General features: G+C 41.9%; 1 protein-coding gene across 1 annotated transcript in view; it reads right to left on the reverse strand.

Annotated features, from left to right (window-relative positions):
• The window catches only part of cdh23 (cadherin-related 23), a 196,456-nt gene that overhangs the window by 92,995 nt on the left and 82,688 nt on the right, over positions 1–20,773 (reverse strand). Inside the window, exons 7-9 of the mRNA XM_082556277.1 lie at positions 19,873–20,067; positions 19,638–19,766; positions 15,651–15,729 (exon numbers count right to left, since the gene is read on the reverse strand). Of these exons, the coding sequence (XP_082412403.1) occupies positions 15,651–15,729; positions 19,638–19,766; positions 19,873–20,067 (403 nt within the window). The remainder of the gene's footprint in view (positions 1–15,650; positions 15,730–19,637; positions 19,767–19,872; positions 20,068–20,773) is intronic.

Consider the following 20,773-nt stretch of genomic DNA (forward strand, 5'->3'; position numbering starts at 1 on the left):
CTGTTCAGCTGAAGGCAAACAATGGAGGAGACAAGACTAAATGAGATCAATGAATGAATGGGAAACATACCTAGGACTAATTCAATTACGCCGTGTTAACATGGAGCACTTTAACACTTTTAACAGCGGCCACCACAGCAGGTCATCTGTGATGTCGCACACTGCAGGTTAAACAGGTTAATGTGAGGGAATGATCAAAAATCGAATAATGCTGAACAGATAAAATATAATCCAGCCGCAACCAAATCAAAAACATCTGACAAAAATGAGTACTACACATCAGCACACCATTATGCTGCGTGCCAGGGTGGTCAAAAATAAGGCCCAGGGCACTAGAATTGGCCTGGAAAAGACTAGCACACTGGACAGCTTTAGAAAATATAAAGGACGGCATCGCTTTTCAATTTTTACCTGTAGTTTCAGAGGTTTTACAGCTTTTCCTGCTAATAAAGACGTTTCCATACAACAGTAAAATAATAGATACAGTAAAGTTTTTTTTTACTATTGACTATAGAAATTTATGGAGTTTTTATTGATTTGTTTTTACAATGGCTCCAGTTAAAAAAAAGTTAAATTGTGAATTAAGAGAAATTTTCATTTTGAATTATATTACACAATTTAGGTCGTAGAATTTAAGTCATGCTGACAGATTTGTTTCATTTTTTTGGGACACATTTATTTATTGGTTTTAACAAGTTTTACATAATGCACCATAGGTTTCTTTCCTTTACTACAGCAGTATTTTTCATAATGTAGAAAAACTAAGTCGCACTGTTGAAATTGCACTTCTTTTTCTTATACTGAGATATCTGAGACATCTAATGTGTATTTTAACGTGCTTATACTGAGATAGGAGAGTTTGACTAGTCTGGTCCATTTGAGATTAATGTAAGCTGTATGTGGCATTCGATGTAAAACGACTCGACATCCCAGCTCTAGTTTAAGGCACGTACACTACTAATGTCCCTGTTAGCCCGCTTTGGGGAAATTTTTAAAATTTCATTTTAACATTTCCCCATCAGTGAACTGCGTGTACCAAATTCATACATGTAAGAATTCAGTCAACAACTGGCCTGCATTAAATGACCTGTATTCAAAAATTAAATTTGAACATGCTAGCATCATAGACAGGTCACATTTAACTAAAACTTGTTATTGAAATCTTAAGCACCACAACATTTAACATGTATCGCTTTCAGTATGGCACAACTCTGAACGAGAGACACTCACACGATTGGACTGTGCATGCCTCCTGTGTCAAATTTAATGCTATGTTTGTTATTTGCAATAGCATTAAGACATTAAAGCATTTGTTTAGGATGCTCTTTTGCTATTTCCATGCAGAAAACTGATCGTTCAGTCTGCACCTGTGTGGATGGTCGGAAGCACCTGCTGCAGTACGCACACTTAGAGGGACTCTTTTGGTGGCAATGACAGCGAGAGCTAAACATTTACAGGTGTGGTTACACTTCACCATAGTTGATACTGAAGCCTTTTGCACATATGGCAGGGTGTTTTGTGGCACACATCAGTGTTGTGTCTGAAGGAGAGGGCCTAGAGAAAAATAAAAAATGAGCTCTTGAATTTATTTGGTTTCAAGGCTAACATTACTCCAGTTTTGGCAGATTACAAACAAATGTATACTGGATTTACTTTAAGGTCTATTCAGTAAAAATGAAACAGATCTGTCTGAAATACTATTTGAAGTTCTGGCCAGAAATTTGTTGTAGCTAATCCCCCAGTTTTGTCCTAATAATATAAATCAGTCATAGTTTTTGTAGCTTACCAACTATTACTTCTTTTACTTTACTTTATTCTTCTTTTTACATTTTGAGACATGATTGCTTTTCATTAGCTTTTGCATGATTAAACTAACTTCCTTTAACTATATGACATGATAAATGCTATTTTCCCTTTTTCTGAAATCCTACATTCACAAGTAAGAACACTGTGAACCTTGACCTACACTTTGAGCGGGATTAAGAAACATTCTCTTTCAGATAGGTTAGAGTAATAGCTGAGGTCTAGACTTCAGAGAAACATGTTGAGGTAAGTCTATAGTATACAACGACTAGGGGTCAACAGATTAACCCATGCCTGCGTTCCCCACTCCCCAGTCGGCACTCTATTATTGCCCTATATCTAGTCTGGAATGGAAGGGAGGGAAACTACAGAAGAATGAACATTGAGGAGAGGAGCCAAGCTAGCAAAGAGAGCAAAGCTTTGGGGTAATTGGCCTGGACTGAGGCCAAAAGGTGGAGAGTAGGATGTAGAAGGCACAGAAACTACTGCTGATCATATCCAGCCTACATAATGAATTTAGTTATGTAACTGATGACAAGTGGCATCTATCTATCTATCTATCTGTCTGTCTGTCTGTCTGTCTGTCTGTCGAAATATAAAGATGCTGACAAGGATTAAAACCATCATAAAACCTATCCTTCAGCTTCGAGACTACCTTATTGATGAACTGCACAATGACTAGTGAGCCAATAAGCCAGTAAGTCTGATGTTTTCCAAGCTGTTGGCTAACATTAGACTTAGTGGCTTATTTGCCTTAAGTCAAATATAATACTTAAAACCCCCCAAATTTTTTAGAGGCAATCGCTATGATTAAAACAAACCAAAGAAACACAAGACCATCAGTATGAAACAGCCCCTCATGGTCAGCATTAATAATTCCTATGGTCACCAAAATGATTCCCAACATTAATTTGACCAACAATCATTTTGGGCCATTTGCTAAAACGGCAGATGCTCTTATTTTTCTTTGGCCGACAGTCCTAATAGGTCTGTGAAGGTTCTCAGTCATCCAGGTCATCGTAGTCAAAGGAGCTTGCAAAGAAAAGCGTCTGGACTTCTTTAAGTTGCTTGAAGACGTTTCACCTCTCATCCGAGAAGCTTCTTCAGTTCTAAGGTCAAATGGTGGAGAGTCCCTGATATAAACCTAGTGGGAGTAACCCCCCACAGAGGGACAAAAGGACCCCCTGATGATCCTCTAATCGCCTGAGCCAAGGTGTGAAACTGGGTGTGGGTCCCAATAGGCCAGAGTTTCGGGTGTGTTCATTGTGAAACCTGGCCCCACCTTATCATGCGAATTCCTGAGGTCAGATGGCCCAGGATGTGAGTGGGTGTTAAGGCGTCTGGGAAGGGATCTCAAAACTGGATTATAGATGGCAGAGAGTTGGTGTCGTAAACCCCCGCCTCTGTTCAAAGATGGTCGCTCACAGTGGACATAGATGGCTTCTTTCACTCCTCTTTCAAACCATCTGTCCTCTCTGTCCAAAATGTGAACGTTGGCATCCTCGAAAGAGTGTCCTTTATCCTTAAGATGCAGATGGACTGCTGAGTCTTGTCCTGTGGAGGTGGCTCTTCTGTGTTGTGCCATGCGCTTGTGAAGTGGCTGTTTGGTCTCTCCAATGTAGAGGTCTGGGCATTCCTTGCTGCACTGTACAGCATACACCACATTGTTAAGTCTGTATTTTGGCGTTTTTTCTTTCGGGTGAACCAGTTTTTGTCTGAGCGTGTTGCTGGGTCTGAAATGCACCGGGATGTCATGCTTGGAGAAAACTCTCCTGAGTTTCTCTGATACACCGGCTACATAGGGGATGACAATGTTGTTGCGTCTGTCCTTCTTATCCTCCCTCGCTGGTGTCTGGTCTTCTTTTCTGTGCCTCTTTGCTGACTTTAAGAACGCCCATTTAGGGCGTTTAGGGCGCCCAGACACCAGCGAGGGAGGATAAGAAGGACAGACGCAACAACATTGTCATCCCCTATGTAGCCGGTGTATCAGAGAAACTCAGGAGAGTTTTCTCCAAGCATGACATCCCGGTGCATTTCAGACCCAGCAACACGCTCAGACAAAAACTGGTTCACCCGAAAGACAAAACGCCAAAACACAAACTTAACAATGTGGTGTATGCTGTACAGTGCAGCGAGGAATGCCCAGACCTCTACATTGGAGAGACCAAACAGCCACTTCACAAGCGCATGGCACAACACAGAAGAGCCACCTCCACAGGACAAGACCCAGCAGTCCATCTGCATCTTAAGGATAAAGGACACTCTTTCGAGGATGCCAATGTTCACATTTTGGACAGAGAGGACAGATGGTTTGAAAGAGGAGTGAAAGAAGCCATCTATGTCCACTGTGAGCGACCATCTTTGAACAGAGGCGGTGGTTTACGACACCAACTCTCTGCCATCTATAATCCAGTTTTGAGATCCCTTCCCAGACGCCTTAACGCCCACTCACATCCTGGGCCATCTGACCTCAGGAATTCGCATGATAAGGTGGGGCCAGGTTTCACAATGAACACACCCGAAACTCTGGCCTATTGGGACCCACACCCAGTTTCACACCTTGGCTCAGGCGATTAGAGGATCATCAGGGGGTCCTTTTGTCCCTCTGTGGGGGGTTACTCCCACTAGGTTTATATCTGGGACTCTCCACCATTTGACCTTAGAACTGAAGAAGCTTCTCGGATGAGAGGTGAAACATCTTCAAGCAACTTAAAGAAGTCCAGACGCTTTTCTTTGCAAGCTCCTTTGAGTCCTAATAGGTGTGGAACACTGAAAATGACCACTATCGGAAGCAGGAAGACAATGAAACACAGGATCAATAACACAGAATATTGCAAAAAGGCCACATGTAATCAATGTAATAATCCTGCAGTAACCGCTAGACCCAAGTATCTTGTTAGGAGAAGTGTAGTAGTGTGTTGTTGTAAGAGTGTGCATGGGGGGGAAAAAACACAAAAAAACTGCCACTTTGTGTTACGCACTAGTGACACTAAGCTGACACAACATTCATTGCAACATTTCTTTTTGCCTGATGGGAGAGGCAGGCAAGTTGATGTTGACAACAATTGTTAGAGGTGGTGGGAGGGTAACGCGCATCAGGGACTTAGACCCACTCAGTGTGGGCATCTTGCCTCTAAATTGCTTTGTCAGCTTCAGTGGCCTGACTAGAATGCCAATCTTCTCCAACAGCCGCCCCTTGCCCGGACGACTGGGTGCTCACCTGGCCGAGCGGCTATCGTGCATACACAAACACGCGCATCTACAAAAAGCTCTAGAGTGCCGTGCTGTAATGTACATTTGCGAGATAACAGCAGGCTGCTGGTTGTACTCTCTGCATGCATCCGTTAAGAGGCTTTGACTCATTGCTTCAGGTTCCATTGAAGGGGCCTTCCACCTAGGCACCGCTGTGTTGAGCTTGACCAGAGAGACAGACTGAAATTACACAGGGTGACTCAGAGGTGCCACTGAGAAAGAAAATATAATCATAATCTAATTGCTGATGCAAAGTGTTCTCCAGTGCTCTGCTAGGACACAGTGATTAGACCCCCAACGGATGAAAATTGCTGTTCAAAGATACACACGCACCCAAATTATACACAAATAGCAATAAACTCTTTATTTGAATTTTGAAATTCAAATTTGTTACTTCAATTTGTGTTTTGTGTGTGTTAATATTTTGCTGTTTCAATTTCAAACTCCTAAGAAGAAATTCAAAGATTTGTGTACGTGTGTGTCAGAGTGCATCTAGTGTTAACCAGGAGAGTTTGACTCTGTGATGTGAGACTCCAGGGGATTAGCCATGCTCTCACATTACCAACAGTACTGGACTGGAAAATGAGAAAGCATGGCATGATTTTGTCTAGAGTGGGCCTGCACACTCAAATTCATCCACTCACGCACACACCTCGAGAAATGCCCACAAGCACTGAGACACACACAAACTCACACAAGCAGCTCTTATTTTCTGGGAATTTATAATGTGCTCAACAGCTTCAATGGCCAATGCTACAATTACAAAATAAAAGAAATCCAAATAATTTGCCACTTTTGAAGAATCTCGGCATTACCAAAGAATAGGTGGAAAACACGAGTGTAGATCTCATATTATGTATTGACAAACACATTTACACCCTTGCATCATTAACAATGGAGTGAAGGCTTATTTCCTGAGAACAGTTTTGTTATTGAAATTCACTCCCTCACAAACAGCAAAGGAGCGAGTGTAGACACAGGGGGGAAAACATGCTAGTGATTCTGGGCGACTTCCGTGTTCTAAGTTGCAAAAGTGGAAAACTTACACGTGTAGTTATTATGGGAGGATTGCCCTGGAAGCAGAAGATATAAAGGATCTGATCTGATGAGTTCAACTGGGTGTGCGACGTGTGGATAACAATGACTTTCTCCAAAACTCGAGCTTTTGAGGACAGCCGAAACAGGACTTCTCCGAGTGTAATCGCCATGACTAAGCTAGTGACAACTGTTTTTTCTAGTTGGTGACAACACCATGGGGGCGCTGGAACATTCTAGTAATGTGATATGGCAAGCAGCCAGTGCTTAGAGGCTCGGGGCTAAGATTTTGTGTACTTTGCTAAATGTACACAAATTAGTGTCACTTTTAAGGATTACGCCTACAGGCATTCATATTAATGATGAGGTTTTAGTTATTGTCTTCAAACTACACTCGCTTCAAAATCTAAATGAACAGCTTCTCACTTACACTGATTTGCTTATGCACGTGCTCATCCGTGCATTCACACAAACCCTTTAGTGTATGACAGCTACTAGTGCATATGCATGTGCTCCTGTGTGTCTGCGATGTGAAGTGATAATGCCATTGGCAGACAAGCTGCATTTCATGAATACTAAATGAATAAGTTTCATCAAAAGTTTTTTTCTTCAGAAAAGATTCAAGGACAAGTATTGTCTGAGAATGTGTGGCAGATGAAACCGACTTCTGTTTGTAACCACAGATCACTCAGGTTGACACAGCTAGTAAGATGCACGTAAGCGGTCTTTGTGCTTTGACCCTTCCTGCCACCTGAAGCCCTAAAGCCTAACTTATGCTGTAACCTGATGTGCAGCTCCAGAGACGTGGGTCCCCTTCATTGCCAGCAACCTGTGTAAATGCTGTTAATGGTGTTGGCCATTTGCTAGGCTACGTTGCATGCTCTGCACAGGTTCTACAGATGTATAAATTAAGCTTTACTTTCATGTACATACAACCCACTTTGATTTTAAGTGGGCATCCCATTTCTGTCAGTATATTCAGCAGCATGTCTCACTTTTTGTACATAATAAAACATACTGCTGTAGAAAATAAAATAAATCTGTCAGCATGACTTAAATGATAAGTAATAAATGTGAACTTATGGAAAAAGTACTGAAAGCTCATTGCCCAGACAGCTGTAATTATAAATAAGATTTTTTTTTTTTTTGTATTTTGCAAAAAATGTCCTTTTTCTGGACGCATTGTAAAAAAAAAACCAAACAATAAAATCTCATAAAGTTCTATAGTTGATAGTGAAAAAACAAGAACTTTTCTGTCATTTGATTCTTTATCTATTATTTCACTGCAGTATGAATGGGAATGGGGAAGGTATTTATTAGTAGGAAAACTTAGTAAAATATAGTTAAAAGTCTAAAATATATGCCCTCCTTCACATTTTCCAAAGCTCTCAAATGAGCCAGACCAGAGTCTCTGCTAGGCCAATTCTGACCCCCGGGCCTTTTGTTTGACACCCCTGCTCTAAACATTTAGACAAATGCTGCTTTTCCAGTAACGAGTGGGCGGATTGCTGAACAACAGTGGAATTTTTTTCCATAGCAGTACTTATTGACTTGATTTTACAACAGGCACTTGCAGCCACTTATCTTTGAATGTGCTTAGTGAATCCAATGAGATGTTAGCCTTTTGCGCCTCTACCAAAAGAACTAGTCAAATTTGCTTGTTCTGTGACATTGCACATGATCCCACACCCATCGACGTGACATGATCAGGCCAAGCTTTTGGCTCTTCTACCTGCAGCTGAACATAGTTTTTTATTGACTTATGTGTGAAAAGTGAAATTAACAGCTAAGTAAGAACAACAACAAACAAAAGAAAGAGGAAGAGAAGTACAGTTTACCTCTACCCTGCTGGCCAACAACAATACTGTTGGTTTGGTAACGTTACAAATAATTGAAGACACAGTCATCCCATGACCATTGTTGGAAGTGTGTGGGTGGAATGGGAGAGTGTCCAACTGCAGTTTGGACAGGGCATAAATCCTACTTTATTACATATTTATTAGGAACAAACAGCATTAAAACATTCTGTGCGCTTCCTCCAATGACTTTAGCTCAAGATGCCACTGACCTAACCTAACCTCAGACCAACACAATTCTCATCCTGGTCACAGATAAATGTATCCACGATCTACAATCTTCAGGTCTCATGAAAAATAATTAGGCTTACAGCTATTGATTCCTGGATTTGGTCTGTCAGCCCAAGACGTCACAGTCTCTTTTCAACTGAGTATTGAACTGGCAGTGTGGTCTTATCGCTAGTGTGTGTATTTGAAGTGTATTTGTAGCAGCGTGTTTGCGAAAAATCTTGTCGGTGTCTCTCAGTGAGACTAGGCTAGACTGATTTACCCTATTATCTGATTTTTTGCAGCGTGCTAGACAACACAAAGTCAGTTTTTGCACAGAGTACAAAACAGCAGCGGGTTAGAAGACAGCAGAAGAGGAAATTGGATTTGACATTGGGAAATGCTGTTGTTCACAAGCCAATAGCTTAGAATATCACTTCTTAAGGCCAGTGGTGTCCTCTTTATCCAAAGGGTAAATGAACAGAACAGCAATTGATAAACCTCCAGTGTATGCTGGAAATATAACAAAAGCAAAATAGACCTTTTATTACAATTAAAATACAGACCAATAACTGAGATCAATAGTGGAAAAGAATTTGAACAGCTGTGCAGTTTTTGTGCTCTTTCACAATGCATTGCTCTGCTAGCAGGGGCTGATGCCTTTGAGGAGGGTTGTTGCCATGCGGGGTGTCCTTGTTCTTCCACCACATCCAGTTGGCTAGCACATGTCAGAATAACATCCACAAAGATGTGAGCATCATGTCCTCACAACGCAGCAGATTTTGCATCGTAAGGAGATGATCAGTATTATTGACTTCACATTTTAGTTGCTGTAAAGCTGAGGCTGATCACACCATAACAAAGTGAGGCCTGGACTTGGCTGTGATTGCATTTGATTGCTGCACTCTACTAGACTTCACTAGTCCTGGGATTGTGTCACAATCAGCATCCCGCAGACTATCTGCCTTCCCTGAGAGATTACATAGCACCGGGCTGTGGTGAGCCTCAGAGCGTCTAATTGAAAACCAGGAGAAATCCCCGTGATGCGACAGTGACAATAAGAGCTCCCTATAGAATAACAGGTATTAGGCTTGTCCATATTACAACATGTCTGCTGATACAAGTTAGGCAGTAGTCGCATGGAATCAGAGCATCAGGGTGTAGCAGTACTGAGAGATAAAGATATGTGGGGAAAGACAGACAACGGGAAATAATCGCCTTTACAACTTATCAGTGTGTCCAGGCAGGAAATGGCATGGCCGTACCTGTGACACCGCTTTGCTGAGGGCAGGCTAGAGGATGCCCCCCTAATACTAAGTGCAGTGGACAGTGGACACCTGTTCTGTCTCTGTGTCCATAGGCAAATGTGTACGTGCAATATGTGGTCTTGCTCTTCAGGTTCCTGACAGACTTCAAAATACCCAGTGATGATATTGTAAATCTGTACTACTTTAGCTGCAAATTAAATAACATCTTTGCTGCAGTTTCCCAGCACGAAGACGCTACAATGAGAAAGGAAGAATGGTCTAAAAGGAAAGAAAAGTGTAGCGATGGAAGGAGCTTAGAGTGGGATTAGTTGTGCTTGCATGTGACAAAAGCGATAGAACCAAGCACACAAAGATAAACAAGAGGCTGATATGAAAGGCTTGGGGGATGTCCTTTCGTTCTGTGAGACGCAAGGCTGACTTTTATTCTGCTTATTCTTACACTATTATTACAGCGCAGAGGAGAGGCTACAGAAACTTTACATAAGCTTAACTCTTATCCTAACGGACAGCAGTATTTTTGGGGCAAGACTGCTTGCCTCAAGTCCTCTATAATAGAAATCACAGAAAGCAAGACAGAAAGTTATTTTTAGCAGGTAAAATATGTTCAGTAGGTCAATATTGGGTATTTTTTATATTTCTTAAGATGAATACTGTGCTTTAATATCTGTCTGTAAGTGTGAAGTAGGTGATCTGTCCGAGCATATATGTGTGCAGATAGACATGAGCATGTAGCGAGTAGACATTGTGCTAAAATGAGTCCATCTGGGCTTTAGAGTGATAGTTCCTCAGGTCATTGGGGGTGTCATTGAGACTGACTAGTGTTGTCTGTGTTTCCCCCCTGTCGTCCTCAGGGATGGGTTTGAGCAGATGATGGCTGACGTTTTGGGATTGTTTATTGCTTGAGTTGCTGTCCAAAAGCTATGATGTAATGCTATAGATGTGAATAATGTAATACAATGCTATGGCAGAAGCTCATTGGTGTAGAAGCTCATCAGTCAGAAACACCCCGGGTTTGTGTACTCTTTGATCTTTACCTTTCTTTTTAGTCGCAATTTATTTATGTGCTTAGTTTCTTCTTTAGCTCTGCTGTAGCTTGATAGCATAGCTGAGCATCATCTCAGTGATGACAGAGGTGCAAAGCTGTTATGATCTTATCTTTTAGAGGGATTAATCTGACAAATCTTTCCAAAGATCTAACAACTTGAGTCAAAGTTGAGATGCTAGCGTTAGAGGAGAACTGTCATGGGAACATGTAATCTGATATTCCTGAGAGGAACAGGAGTCACAGCAAGCGGTGAAACAAGACTAAGCACGCAGATATTTGATTCCAAAGACATCTGGGTGCCAAGTATCCATCCAACCATCCATCCTGAGGTCAAATGTTTTCATACAGAAACACCTGAAGCACAAGCTACCCCAAGGAGGAGGAGCCACAGATCTACTCCCTAGTCTCCTGAATGACTAAGCTTCTCTTTCTTCTTCTTTTTCTTTAAAAAAAGGTTTTTAATGTGTATTTAAATTTTATTACATGGCAGATGTGTGACTGAATAAGTAGGAAGAAGGACCACTAAGAGTAATCAATAAGGATCTGCTGCACAGCTTTCCCAAATAAAAAGCCTTGCAAAAATGACAAATACAATAATCGCAAAAAGGCATGCTGGACTGATTTTATTTCAATTCAGCATGCCTCTCAGCACTAAGGAGCATGCTAACATGATTACTACAACGTGAATTAAGTATTGTCTTTTAATCTTGTTTGCAGGCACATTGCATGGTCAATGCTGCTTTTAAGCTGCTTTTAAGCTGTTTTGATGATTATACTGCACGCCCCATTTAAGATATGCAGGAATCAACATCATTAAGTAATAAATGCATGAAATAAAAAGTAACTTGTATATTTGGAGCGACTTTAGTACCACTGACAATGATGAGCATTAAGTAATTTACCGACCATCAACTCAGAAGAAAGATTGTGTTTTAGCCACACTTAAAAAAACCAAAACTCTGTCAGGAGTATACATGAATATGTTTGTTTGTTTAAGGCAACAGCCACTATAGGTGTGCGATAAAACCTTTCTTTCTCATTTCCAGTAATTGAGGAATTGTTGGAGCATTTTGGGTCAGAAAACCCCCCACAGATGTTAAGAGCAGGAAAAATCCAGTGGATAGTTCAGCAGTGGGCTATTGCTAAAGTGATATATAATGAGAGCAGTGAGTCAGAGGTCCAATAAGAGGGCTAAGTCTCACCCTGTGGACCGGGGATTTACCATCAGAACCGCTACCCTGAATCTCCATCATAACAAAAAAATAACAACTGCAACACTGCGGGCAGAGCGCTGCTGTGATTCTATCTCATGTACACATCAAATCCCAGATACACTCCTCTGATTGGAGGAGGGAGAGGAAATCCTCATCTTGAGTACCACAATCATTAGCGTGAATCACAGCTGCAATTAAAACCTCGTTTATCTTAATTACTGAACTAATGAGACGAGTCCCGCAGGAGTGAGCCGCAGTCTCAGAGGACACTCGGGGTGAGGAGCGGGAAGGCAAGAGAGGAGTCATGCAGAGTCCCACTTAAGTCTGCAAACAAGCACGCCCTCGCACCAATCTGAGCAGATAGACAGAGGCATATGTGTAAGCGTGCATGTACAAGCACACACATATAGAGGCTACACACACATATATCCATGCAAAATGCATCATCATATAACCTTACCCTCCCACCTTTATCTCCTAGCACTACATCACCCTTCAACTTCCATTATCTATCAAACTTATAATGATTTTATCAAGCCTACAGACTCCATCTCCATAAGGGCTTAGTGCGGTGCTATAACTCTTGATTTTGCAACGACCGGGAATACATCGCACCACCTAATTAATGTCTTTTTAATGCTTTTCTCCTCCAGAGCTTAACTCAGCCAAGCTCAACTTTGCAACAAGCACAACACACACAACAATACAACATGTGGCAGCAGACGGTAAGTAAGACTGAGTAGGTGTGTGCACTGAATGGGAGCAGCAGGTTTATGGTGAGCTCAGTAAAGAAGTGGGCTGGGCAGTGGCCTCTCTGTCCTGAGCATACAGCTATCAAGCGCACACACTCACAAATAATGCATGGCTGCGCACATGCGTGGACAAAGGGTCAAATTCCTTCGTTCAGCTGTGAGATTGCGCAGTGACTCAGCAGATGGTAGAAGACTGAATATCTTTATCACCACAAATTCCCATGGTGTGCCAAGCATATCAAGCGGTGCCAGCCCTTATCAGCCAGCTGGCAATAGTGGAGGCACCGATGTCCCTCCATCCTGGCCATTCTGGGCTCAACAGGGGGCAAGCAGAGTTTAAAGGATACAGTCCACAGACGGTTGTAATCCTCCCAATGGGTGTTTATTTTCCACCACGCAGATCAATGTTTCAGTCCTGAAGGATCTTTGAGGGATTGTTCGTCCTTCAGGACTGAAACACTGATTGTGGTTGAAATAAACACCCTGCAGGGGTATTAAAGAAGCATTGCAGCAGTGGATGGACAACAGAGTCAAAAGTGTTTGTGTGTTTTATCTTAATAGAAATAGAGATGCTTCATGTCTCTCCTGATTAACTATGATTCAGGTTTGTATTCTCAAACAGGCCACACAAGTCTGACTGATACGCTCAGCGGCTGTGATGCATACAAGCAACACAACTGGGTCAATTACTCAGATATAAATCATAATTTAAATTGACTATTTGCCGCTCACAGAAGCTTTGTGACAGTCAAGAATAATTTATAATAGTGCTGTCAAAATTACTGCATTCTTTTTTGTGAGTCAATTGTAATATCTGACACATTAGAAAGAAAAATGAACACAATTAGCACGGCTAGATCACTTCACAAGTTGTGTAGGGTTCTGTAAATTGCACAGGTGGCTCACCGTCCCCGTGTCAAAACAGGTGTTAATGTGCATCAATGAGGAGAAAAAAAGAAACAGCTGAGGGTAAACTGATGGAACAGTCATCAGGTAAACTTGTTTTCCATTCTCTTCAGATACGATGTCAACAAATAGCACTAACATTAAGTTAATGTGCAGTCAACTCTCGATCTGTCTGTGTCTGGCCTGCATCCACTTCCATGAGTTCTGCTTTTCTGGCACATGAAAATACATTCATATCCATGTGCACAAAAAAAAGTCTGCCTTCCAGTAATTAACTCTATAAACATTTGTCCAGGCCAATTACCCTGGGGCAACGTCGAAACTTAAAACGAGCATGCTTAAGTTTAAAATAAGGAAATGGACTCAAGCAAGATGGCGTCACAGTGACTACTGATTTGGAGAAAATTAAAAAAGGTTGATTAGCTGGGTATACTGGGCAATATGATTACATTTCTCTCAATAAATATTACTAAGTATTCATTCAAGCCACAGGACTGTGCAAAAGCCTTCAGCTACCTGTCATTTATTTATCATTTGATAGGAAAATAGGAGATAAGTGCATCAATTTATAGAGATATTAGACAGTCAACATGCTTTTAACGAATTCGGCAGTGTGTTTGGGATCATCATCAAGCTGAACTGGCAGATATGCAGTCCCAAACCTTGACGGAGCCTCCACCGTGTTTTACAGAGGGCTGCAGACACTCACTGTTGCACCTCTCTCCTGTGTAATTTGATATACTTCAGCCTTTCTCACAATAACCAAAGAAAGTCTTTGAAAGATGTTCAGAAAGTCTTGATAAGTATCGCCTCACGAGCTCTTGAACAACAGTCTTGCTACTTTGAAGTAAAACATAAAGAAATGAGTGGTGATTCAAGACTTTTGCACATTACTGTAAGTATGGGTTATTTATATTTAATGTTAATATTCACTTCCACTTATTCCACTTAGAGGAAATTAATTCAATATTAATTCCATGCTTTTTTCAGTCTTAAAAAGGTAATTTATTGCAATTAATCCCAGCAAATCTTTTCATTAATACCTTTTCTTTTAAACTGATTAAGAGTTGTAGTTACAAAATAATAGCATCTTAAAAAAGAGAGTAATTGACTACAGCAGGAGGAATTTAGGATATTGTCATCATTATGTCATTAAGCTGTTCTGAGTTATGCTTCCTGCATTAAGAGCTAACTGTAAGATAAATTGGCACAGGTGTAAACATGACAGCTGAATCATTCACTTAATCTAGTTATATTCATAATACTGGGGTGCATTTAAAGTTTATCCTGTTACATAGTCAGTCAATATTACTCTTGTTGTAACTTCTCCCAGATATCCATCTGCACCTTTAGCGCAAGCTTAACAACGAGTTTTACAGGATTACGAAGCATGTGAAGCCAGTTTTACAGAGCAAAGTGGTGCAGTGGCGCATAAAGATTAAGACACAAAGCTACAAAGTGTGTGCAGAGTTAATACGCAATGCTTTTGCTGCATGCCGTTAGTACTCATAACAATAATTATTTCACGAAATCTTTATATTAATTTGATTCCTTGAGCCTCGGAAGGATGAATATAGTATTCATGTCATTACAAATACCTGTCTATCCCCAGATACGGATCAACACCAAAGTTTAACTTTAAGCAACCTTGCCCCAGGGTCAATCTGTCCACCAACTTTCATGAAGTCAGTTCAGTTTGTGAGATATCTTCCTGGCAGACAGACAGACAAAGCAACTGGCAGGCATAAACATCATATCCTTGGCAGAAGTAAGAAAACTGAGTATTTAATGCAGGATCACTGCTTCATCCTTATCAGCACCATACAAGCTGTACAACTCCAAAGTAAAGCTCTCAGATATAGTAACACCAACACAAGTCAGGGATTTCCGAAGTGAGCTTAATATGGCGGTCATTTGTTTTGGCCCTTTATCTCAAATCTAAAACAAAATCTTAAAGAAAACAAAACAAAAAAAACCGCAAACGGAGACGACAACAGAAAAATCGTGGCATCCTTCTCGTCTGCCGAAGGTAAAATTTGTCACGCTGACAAATCATAATCCTGTTTTGATGGCACAAGCCAACTTAAGAATGATAACACAAAATGAAAGCTGACTTCTGCATAACTGAACCAAAACAGTGATTAATAAATGCTCAGAGCCAAGCCTATTCTCCAATTCTGAGGCGCTCCTCTCTGCTGTTATTGACTGTTGTGCTTGATGAGACTTGTCTATTATTACTGCGGAATTATGATAAGAGGTGATCGATTCCCCTCTATGTGCTGCGGATGTCAGATCGATTATGTGACTCAGACCTGTGATGATGGTGTAGCCGATTCCTCTTGGTCGACCAAGATCCTGGTCAATGGCTGTTATCTTCCGCACTTCGTATCCCTGCAGAGACACACACGCACGCACAAATATAACCTGTAAGCTGCATGCAGTCTTCACAGACACATTTTTTTAGTTGTTGAAAAGTAGTTTCCACTTTAATCAGAGAAAAAACAATAACATCAAACCCTTGGGACACAGTTAGCAGTTTTTGCTAAATAAAATACAACTACATGCTATTTTGTCCTCTGCTATGTGCACACAGGATGATAGACGCCTTGAATGTGTTTGAAATCTCCCTTTCTCTTTTCTTCTTTTAAAAATCAGGACAGGATACCTTAGTTTATACCGGTGAATCAAATATCTGTAACCAAAGCATCAACAAGCTAACAGAATATTCCTAGGCATATCAAAACCGTAAATATCCACTTATCTCTCACAAAGACGTGCCCATCAAATTTTAAAGCATAACAGTATCGTATTTCCAATCCTCCTTTGTATCTCTTCAATGGAGAGGGTGGAAAAAAATGTAAAAAGTGCAGGCAAATCACAAACTATTTTTTCTTTATGTGTGTTATTAGCATTTCATTGGGGTTTATTTCTCCTTTCATTGTTTCGAAGTTCCCCTGCTGCGTCAATGACTCTGCTACTCAACAAAACCACAGTGTGACAGCTGAAAAAAGAGAAGAAAAAAAATCAAAACGAAAGACAGAAAGCTATTTGAAAAGTCTTTGATCCGCTGAGCTTTCTCAGCCTTCTTGCCTCAATCAGACGCAGCGGTGGTACTTAAAAACCCCTGTGCTGCAGTGTGAGATTGAGAGACCTTCCCTTACTTCCTTCCTTCTCTCCTCCCTCCCTCCCTTACTCCCATCTCAGCCCTCTCACTCACACCCGAGCAGGCTGCCTCCCATTGATCCTGCAAATTGTGTCTAAGACGTGTTTATGCTCCATTTCTGCCAAAGCATCTCCTGTCATTGACCAATTACAGCAGAATCAATTACAAGCCTTTTAGAGAGACTGATTCGCACCTATCACAAACTGAGGGGGAAACACACCCACACACACACACAAACGAGAAAGATGCAGGGACATACTAAGAGAGGAATAGAGAAAGTGAGTGTGGAGAAGTGATGCTGAAGTAATATGAGCAATATTCTCGAGCTGTCCACACAAGTGCAATATGTTCAATCAAGCGTCAAAGATACAATCCCTCCCCTCCTTCACACACATGCAGACACACACTAACATGTATACACTGAACCTCTTCTCCCTCTTTTCATCCTTTCATTTCTAGCTATACAGTGCATTACCCCCCCATCCTCCTCTCCTTCTCCTCATTGAGTTGACAGCCAAATTGCGTTTGTCCTAGAAGGGGCTTAAACGTCAGTCCGAGCACAGATTAACAGCTATAACAGCTAAAAACCCTGCCCTGTGATTTCATCTGAAAATAATAATAATAATAAAAAAGCATTTCTTCTACTCCTTTGTCAAACTTTTCCCTGGATGACTGCTTGATTGGCCCAGGAATAAAAGAAAGACAGAAACAGAGAAACAAACAGGCCGCCAGAGAGGGAAAGGTAGAAACAGAGCGTGCGCACTTACACCTTTGAGAAATGACCTATGACAGGGACCCAAGTTTGATATCTCTACGTGTAAATGTCAAGGGCCTTGAGAACAGTTGACACTCATTCCGTCACTGTACGCCCTCGGCTTATCACCACCAAACACTGCATAATGGAAATGACACAGAATACCACATGAGGTCATTGAAGGAGTGTCTGTGTATAAGTGTGGTGCTGCTGCGGGCTTGTACTTATGTGTCTGGCTTTAAGCACTGTTGTAATCCTGTGTCTGTAGTGGGGTCAACAGGGCTAAGTAATAGATTTCTGATTTTGGCTGTGTATCTGCCGTGACCTGCTCTTACATTGTAACTGTAATAGGATTAGACACTGCCCCCTACTGTTAGAGGTAAGAGATGAGGCACTCCGAGGCAGTATTACTGAGGATTAAAGCTTCCAAGCTGCTGTGATCTGGAATCCACTTACTAATGTTAACTTTACAATCCAATGTAATTGGACTCTTTTAAAAAAAATCTTCCCTCTTATTCCCTCATCTAACTTTATACCTGGCTTTTTTTCTTCTCTCCGGTCACCTTTTTCTCATTCCACCCCGACATCCTATTCTCTTTCCATACCCTCACACCTCCCCCCTTCCTCCTATTGTGACCTTCCTGGTGACAGTTGATGAATCAGAGAGTCCGGGAGACACCGGGCTTCGACTCCGTCACGCCCCGTTAATATGCATGCAAATGTAGCACTTGACATTTCTACTACAGCGCATTCGGGCTGGGAACGAGGGACGTGCGGGTTGTTGTGTGAGTCGGGGGGCTGATATGGGTGAGAGACTGGGGACGAGACAGAACGAAAACTGATAGAGTGAGAAACCACAATCGGGACGGACAGTGTTATGCCCCTGTGTGTAATTCTCTCTCTACAAGTGGAAACATCAGTAGCTGGACCATTAGCCACCTGGGAACTGAGTTTAAGAGCTGAGCCAGGAGAGTGAACATAATGGTGTACAGAGAAACAGACATTTAGTGTATCACATACCCATTATAAACCTACTTGAAACTGAAACAAAGCTACGGCCATTTTGAGTCCCTAATGTACTTCATGTTATACCCAGACTTCATACACACGCCACAGTATGAGCGCATAAGACCAGAAATCCTGTAGCCCTTGTGACCTTTGGCAGGGGCTTCGCATCTATGGATGAGGATTGTAAATCTATAACAGTAATTACCATCTTCAACCACCACAGTGCTGTATATGGGGGCACTGGACTGAATTTGGGTGCATTTCCAACATTTCCAGTGTTGGAGGCTCAGGAGTGACGATAAGATGTGAAATATCATGCCGTCATTCAATTAGAGTCAATTCAGTTTTTTTTATAGATGGGCGATCGTGGCTCAAGAGTTGGGAGTTCGCCTTGTAATCGGAAGGTTGCCGGTTCGAGCCCCGGCTCGGACAGTCTCGGTCGTTGTGTCCTTGGGCAAGACACTTCACCCGTTGCCTACTGGTGGTGGTCAGAGGGCCCGGTGGCGCCAGTGTCCGGCAGCCTCGCCTCTGTCAGTGCGCCCCAGGGTGGCTGTGACTACACTGTGGCTTACCATCACCAGTGTGTGAATGGGTGGATGACTGGATAGGTAAAGCGCTTTGGGGTCCTTAGGGACTAGTAAAGCGCTATGTAAATACAGGCCATTTACCATAGAGCCCAAATTACAACAACAATCACCTCAAGGTAATTTATAGTGTAAGGTATGGCCCCAAAAATAATACAGAGAAAACCCCAACAGTCAAATGACCCCTCTGAGCAAACACGTGGCAAAAGTGGGAAAGAAAAACTCCCTTTTAACAGGAAATAACCTCTGGCAGAACCAGACTTGGCAGTGAGGGAGAGGGAGACAGGACAAAAGACACACTGTGAGTTCAATTGTAAACACATAGAGGTGAGTGAAGGAGAAATGCTCATAGCATCATGGGAAACCCCCACAGCCAAGACCTGTTACAGCCTAACTAGGGGAGGATTCATGGTCAGCTGATCTACTATAAGCTTTATCAAAAGGGGGAATTTTAAGCCTAACCTAAAAAGTACGAACCATCTGTATCCTATTCAGATTGGGAGCTGATTCCACAGAAGAAGGTCCTGAAAGCTAAAGGCTCATTCTCCCATTCTGCTTTTAGAAACTCTTTGTTTTTAATCATATTTCTTTGCACGAGTTGTATACACCTACTGAATAATCAAAGAGCAACATGAGCATGAGACAGGAGGAGCGGGATATGAGAAATGAGGTAAAATATAAGTTGAATGTTCTGGCATCAGAGCAGGATGGAAAGAAAGAAAAGACGAAAGCTGCTTGAAGAGGGTACACACTGTGGTGGTGAGATGTAAAGTGGGACTGTATTACTGACCAGGGGAACATCCTCCTCTATGTTGGTACTGTAGGGCAGATTGGTGAAAATGGGATCCATGTCTTGGACATCAGTGATGGTGATAGCCAAGCTGGCAAGCCGTGACAGAGGTCTGATTTTGTCTTGATCCTTTCAGAAACCAAAAAACACAAACAAACAAACACAGTATACATTTAACAGCGCTAATGCAATTTTGCTAACAGAGACTAAGTTTTGATACTGTATGTGTGCTGACCGTAGCGTTGACGGTGAGCTGGTAGGCTGTCGTCGTCTCATAGTCCAGAGCTCTGGTCACAGTGACAGTGCCTCGGGCTCCATCAATGGCGAAAAAGGCAGAAGGTGGCTGAAAGGAGAAGAGAACACTGCCCCCAGTGCCTTGGTCTGGATCGGAGGCGTTTACCATGAATATGGATCTGCCCACTGGTGTGTCCTGAAAGACACATCAAAGAAGACACACAGAGAAGTGAATATATACAAACAACAACCCAAGTGTATGCAGGAAGATATAATAATAATGGATTGGATTTATATAGCACTTTTCAAGGCACCCAAAGCTATTCATTCACTCTCACATTCACACACTGGTGGAGGCAAGCTACAGTTGTAGCCACAGCTGCCCTGGGGCAAACTGACAGAAGCGAGGCTGCCATGTCACGCCAACACCAGTAGGCAAGTAGGGTAAAGTGTCTTTCCCAAGGACACAACGACCAGGACAGAGAGCCCAGGGATCGAACCGGCGACCTTCCGGTTACAGATGCGCTTCCCAACCCCCTGAGCCACGGTCGCCCACATATCTCCTATAATTACATTTAAAAGTCAGAGAAAAATAAAGAATGAAGCAGGTACAGGTTTTATTAACTACGAAAGCAACAGATGGCAGTTTAACTTAATTAATAATTATTATTATCCAAAACAATTTGGTTGTGATTGCGATTGATCCCCAGCAGTGTTTCCCATGAATAATGACATCTAATAACAAAGTATTTGTAGTCCATCTGGATAAATAAAAGCAATGATTTCAGTAATACAGCTAAACTGACGCGAATGTGAAACAATAACCCCAACGTTGGTTTTGAGTTGTCCGTGGAGATCAGGCACACAAGACAAATTTATGGCAGACTTAACCCTCTTGTTTG

The sequence above is a fragment of the Aulonocara stuartgranti genome (assembly GCF_965226115.1).
Source record: "Aulonocara stuartgranti genome assembly, chromosome: 13".
NCBI classification, from domain to species: domain Eukaryota; kingdom Metazoa; phylum Chordata; class Actinopteri; order Cichliformes; family Cichlidae; genus Aulonocara; species Aulonocara stuartgranti.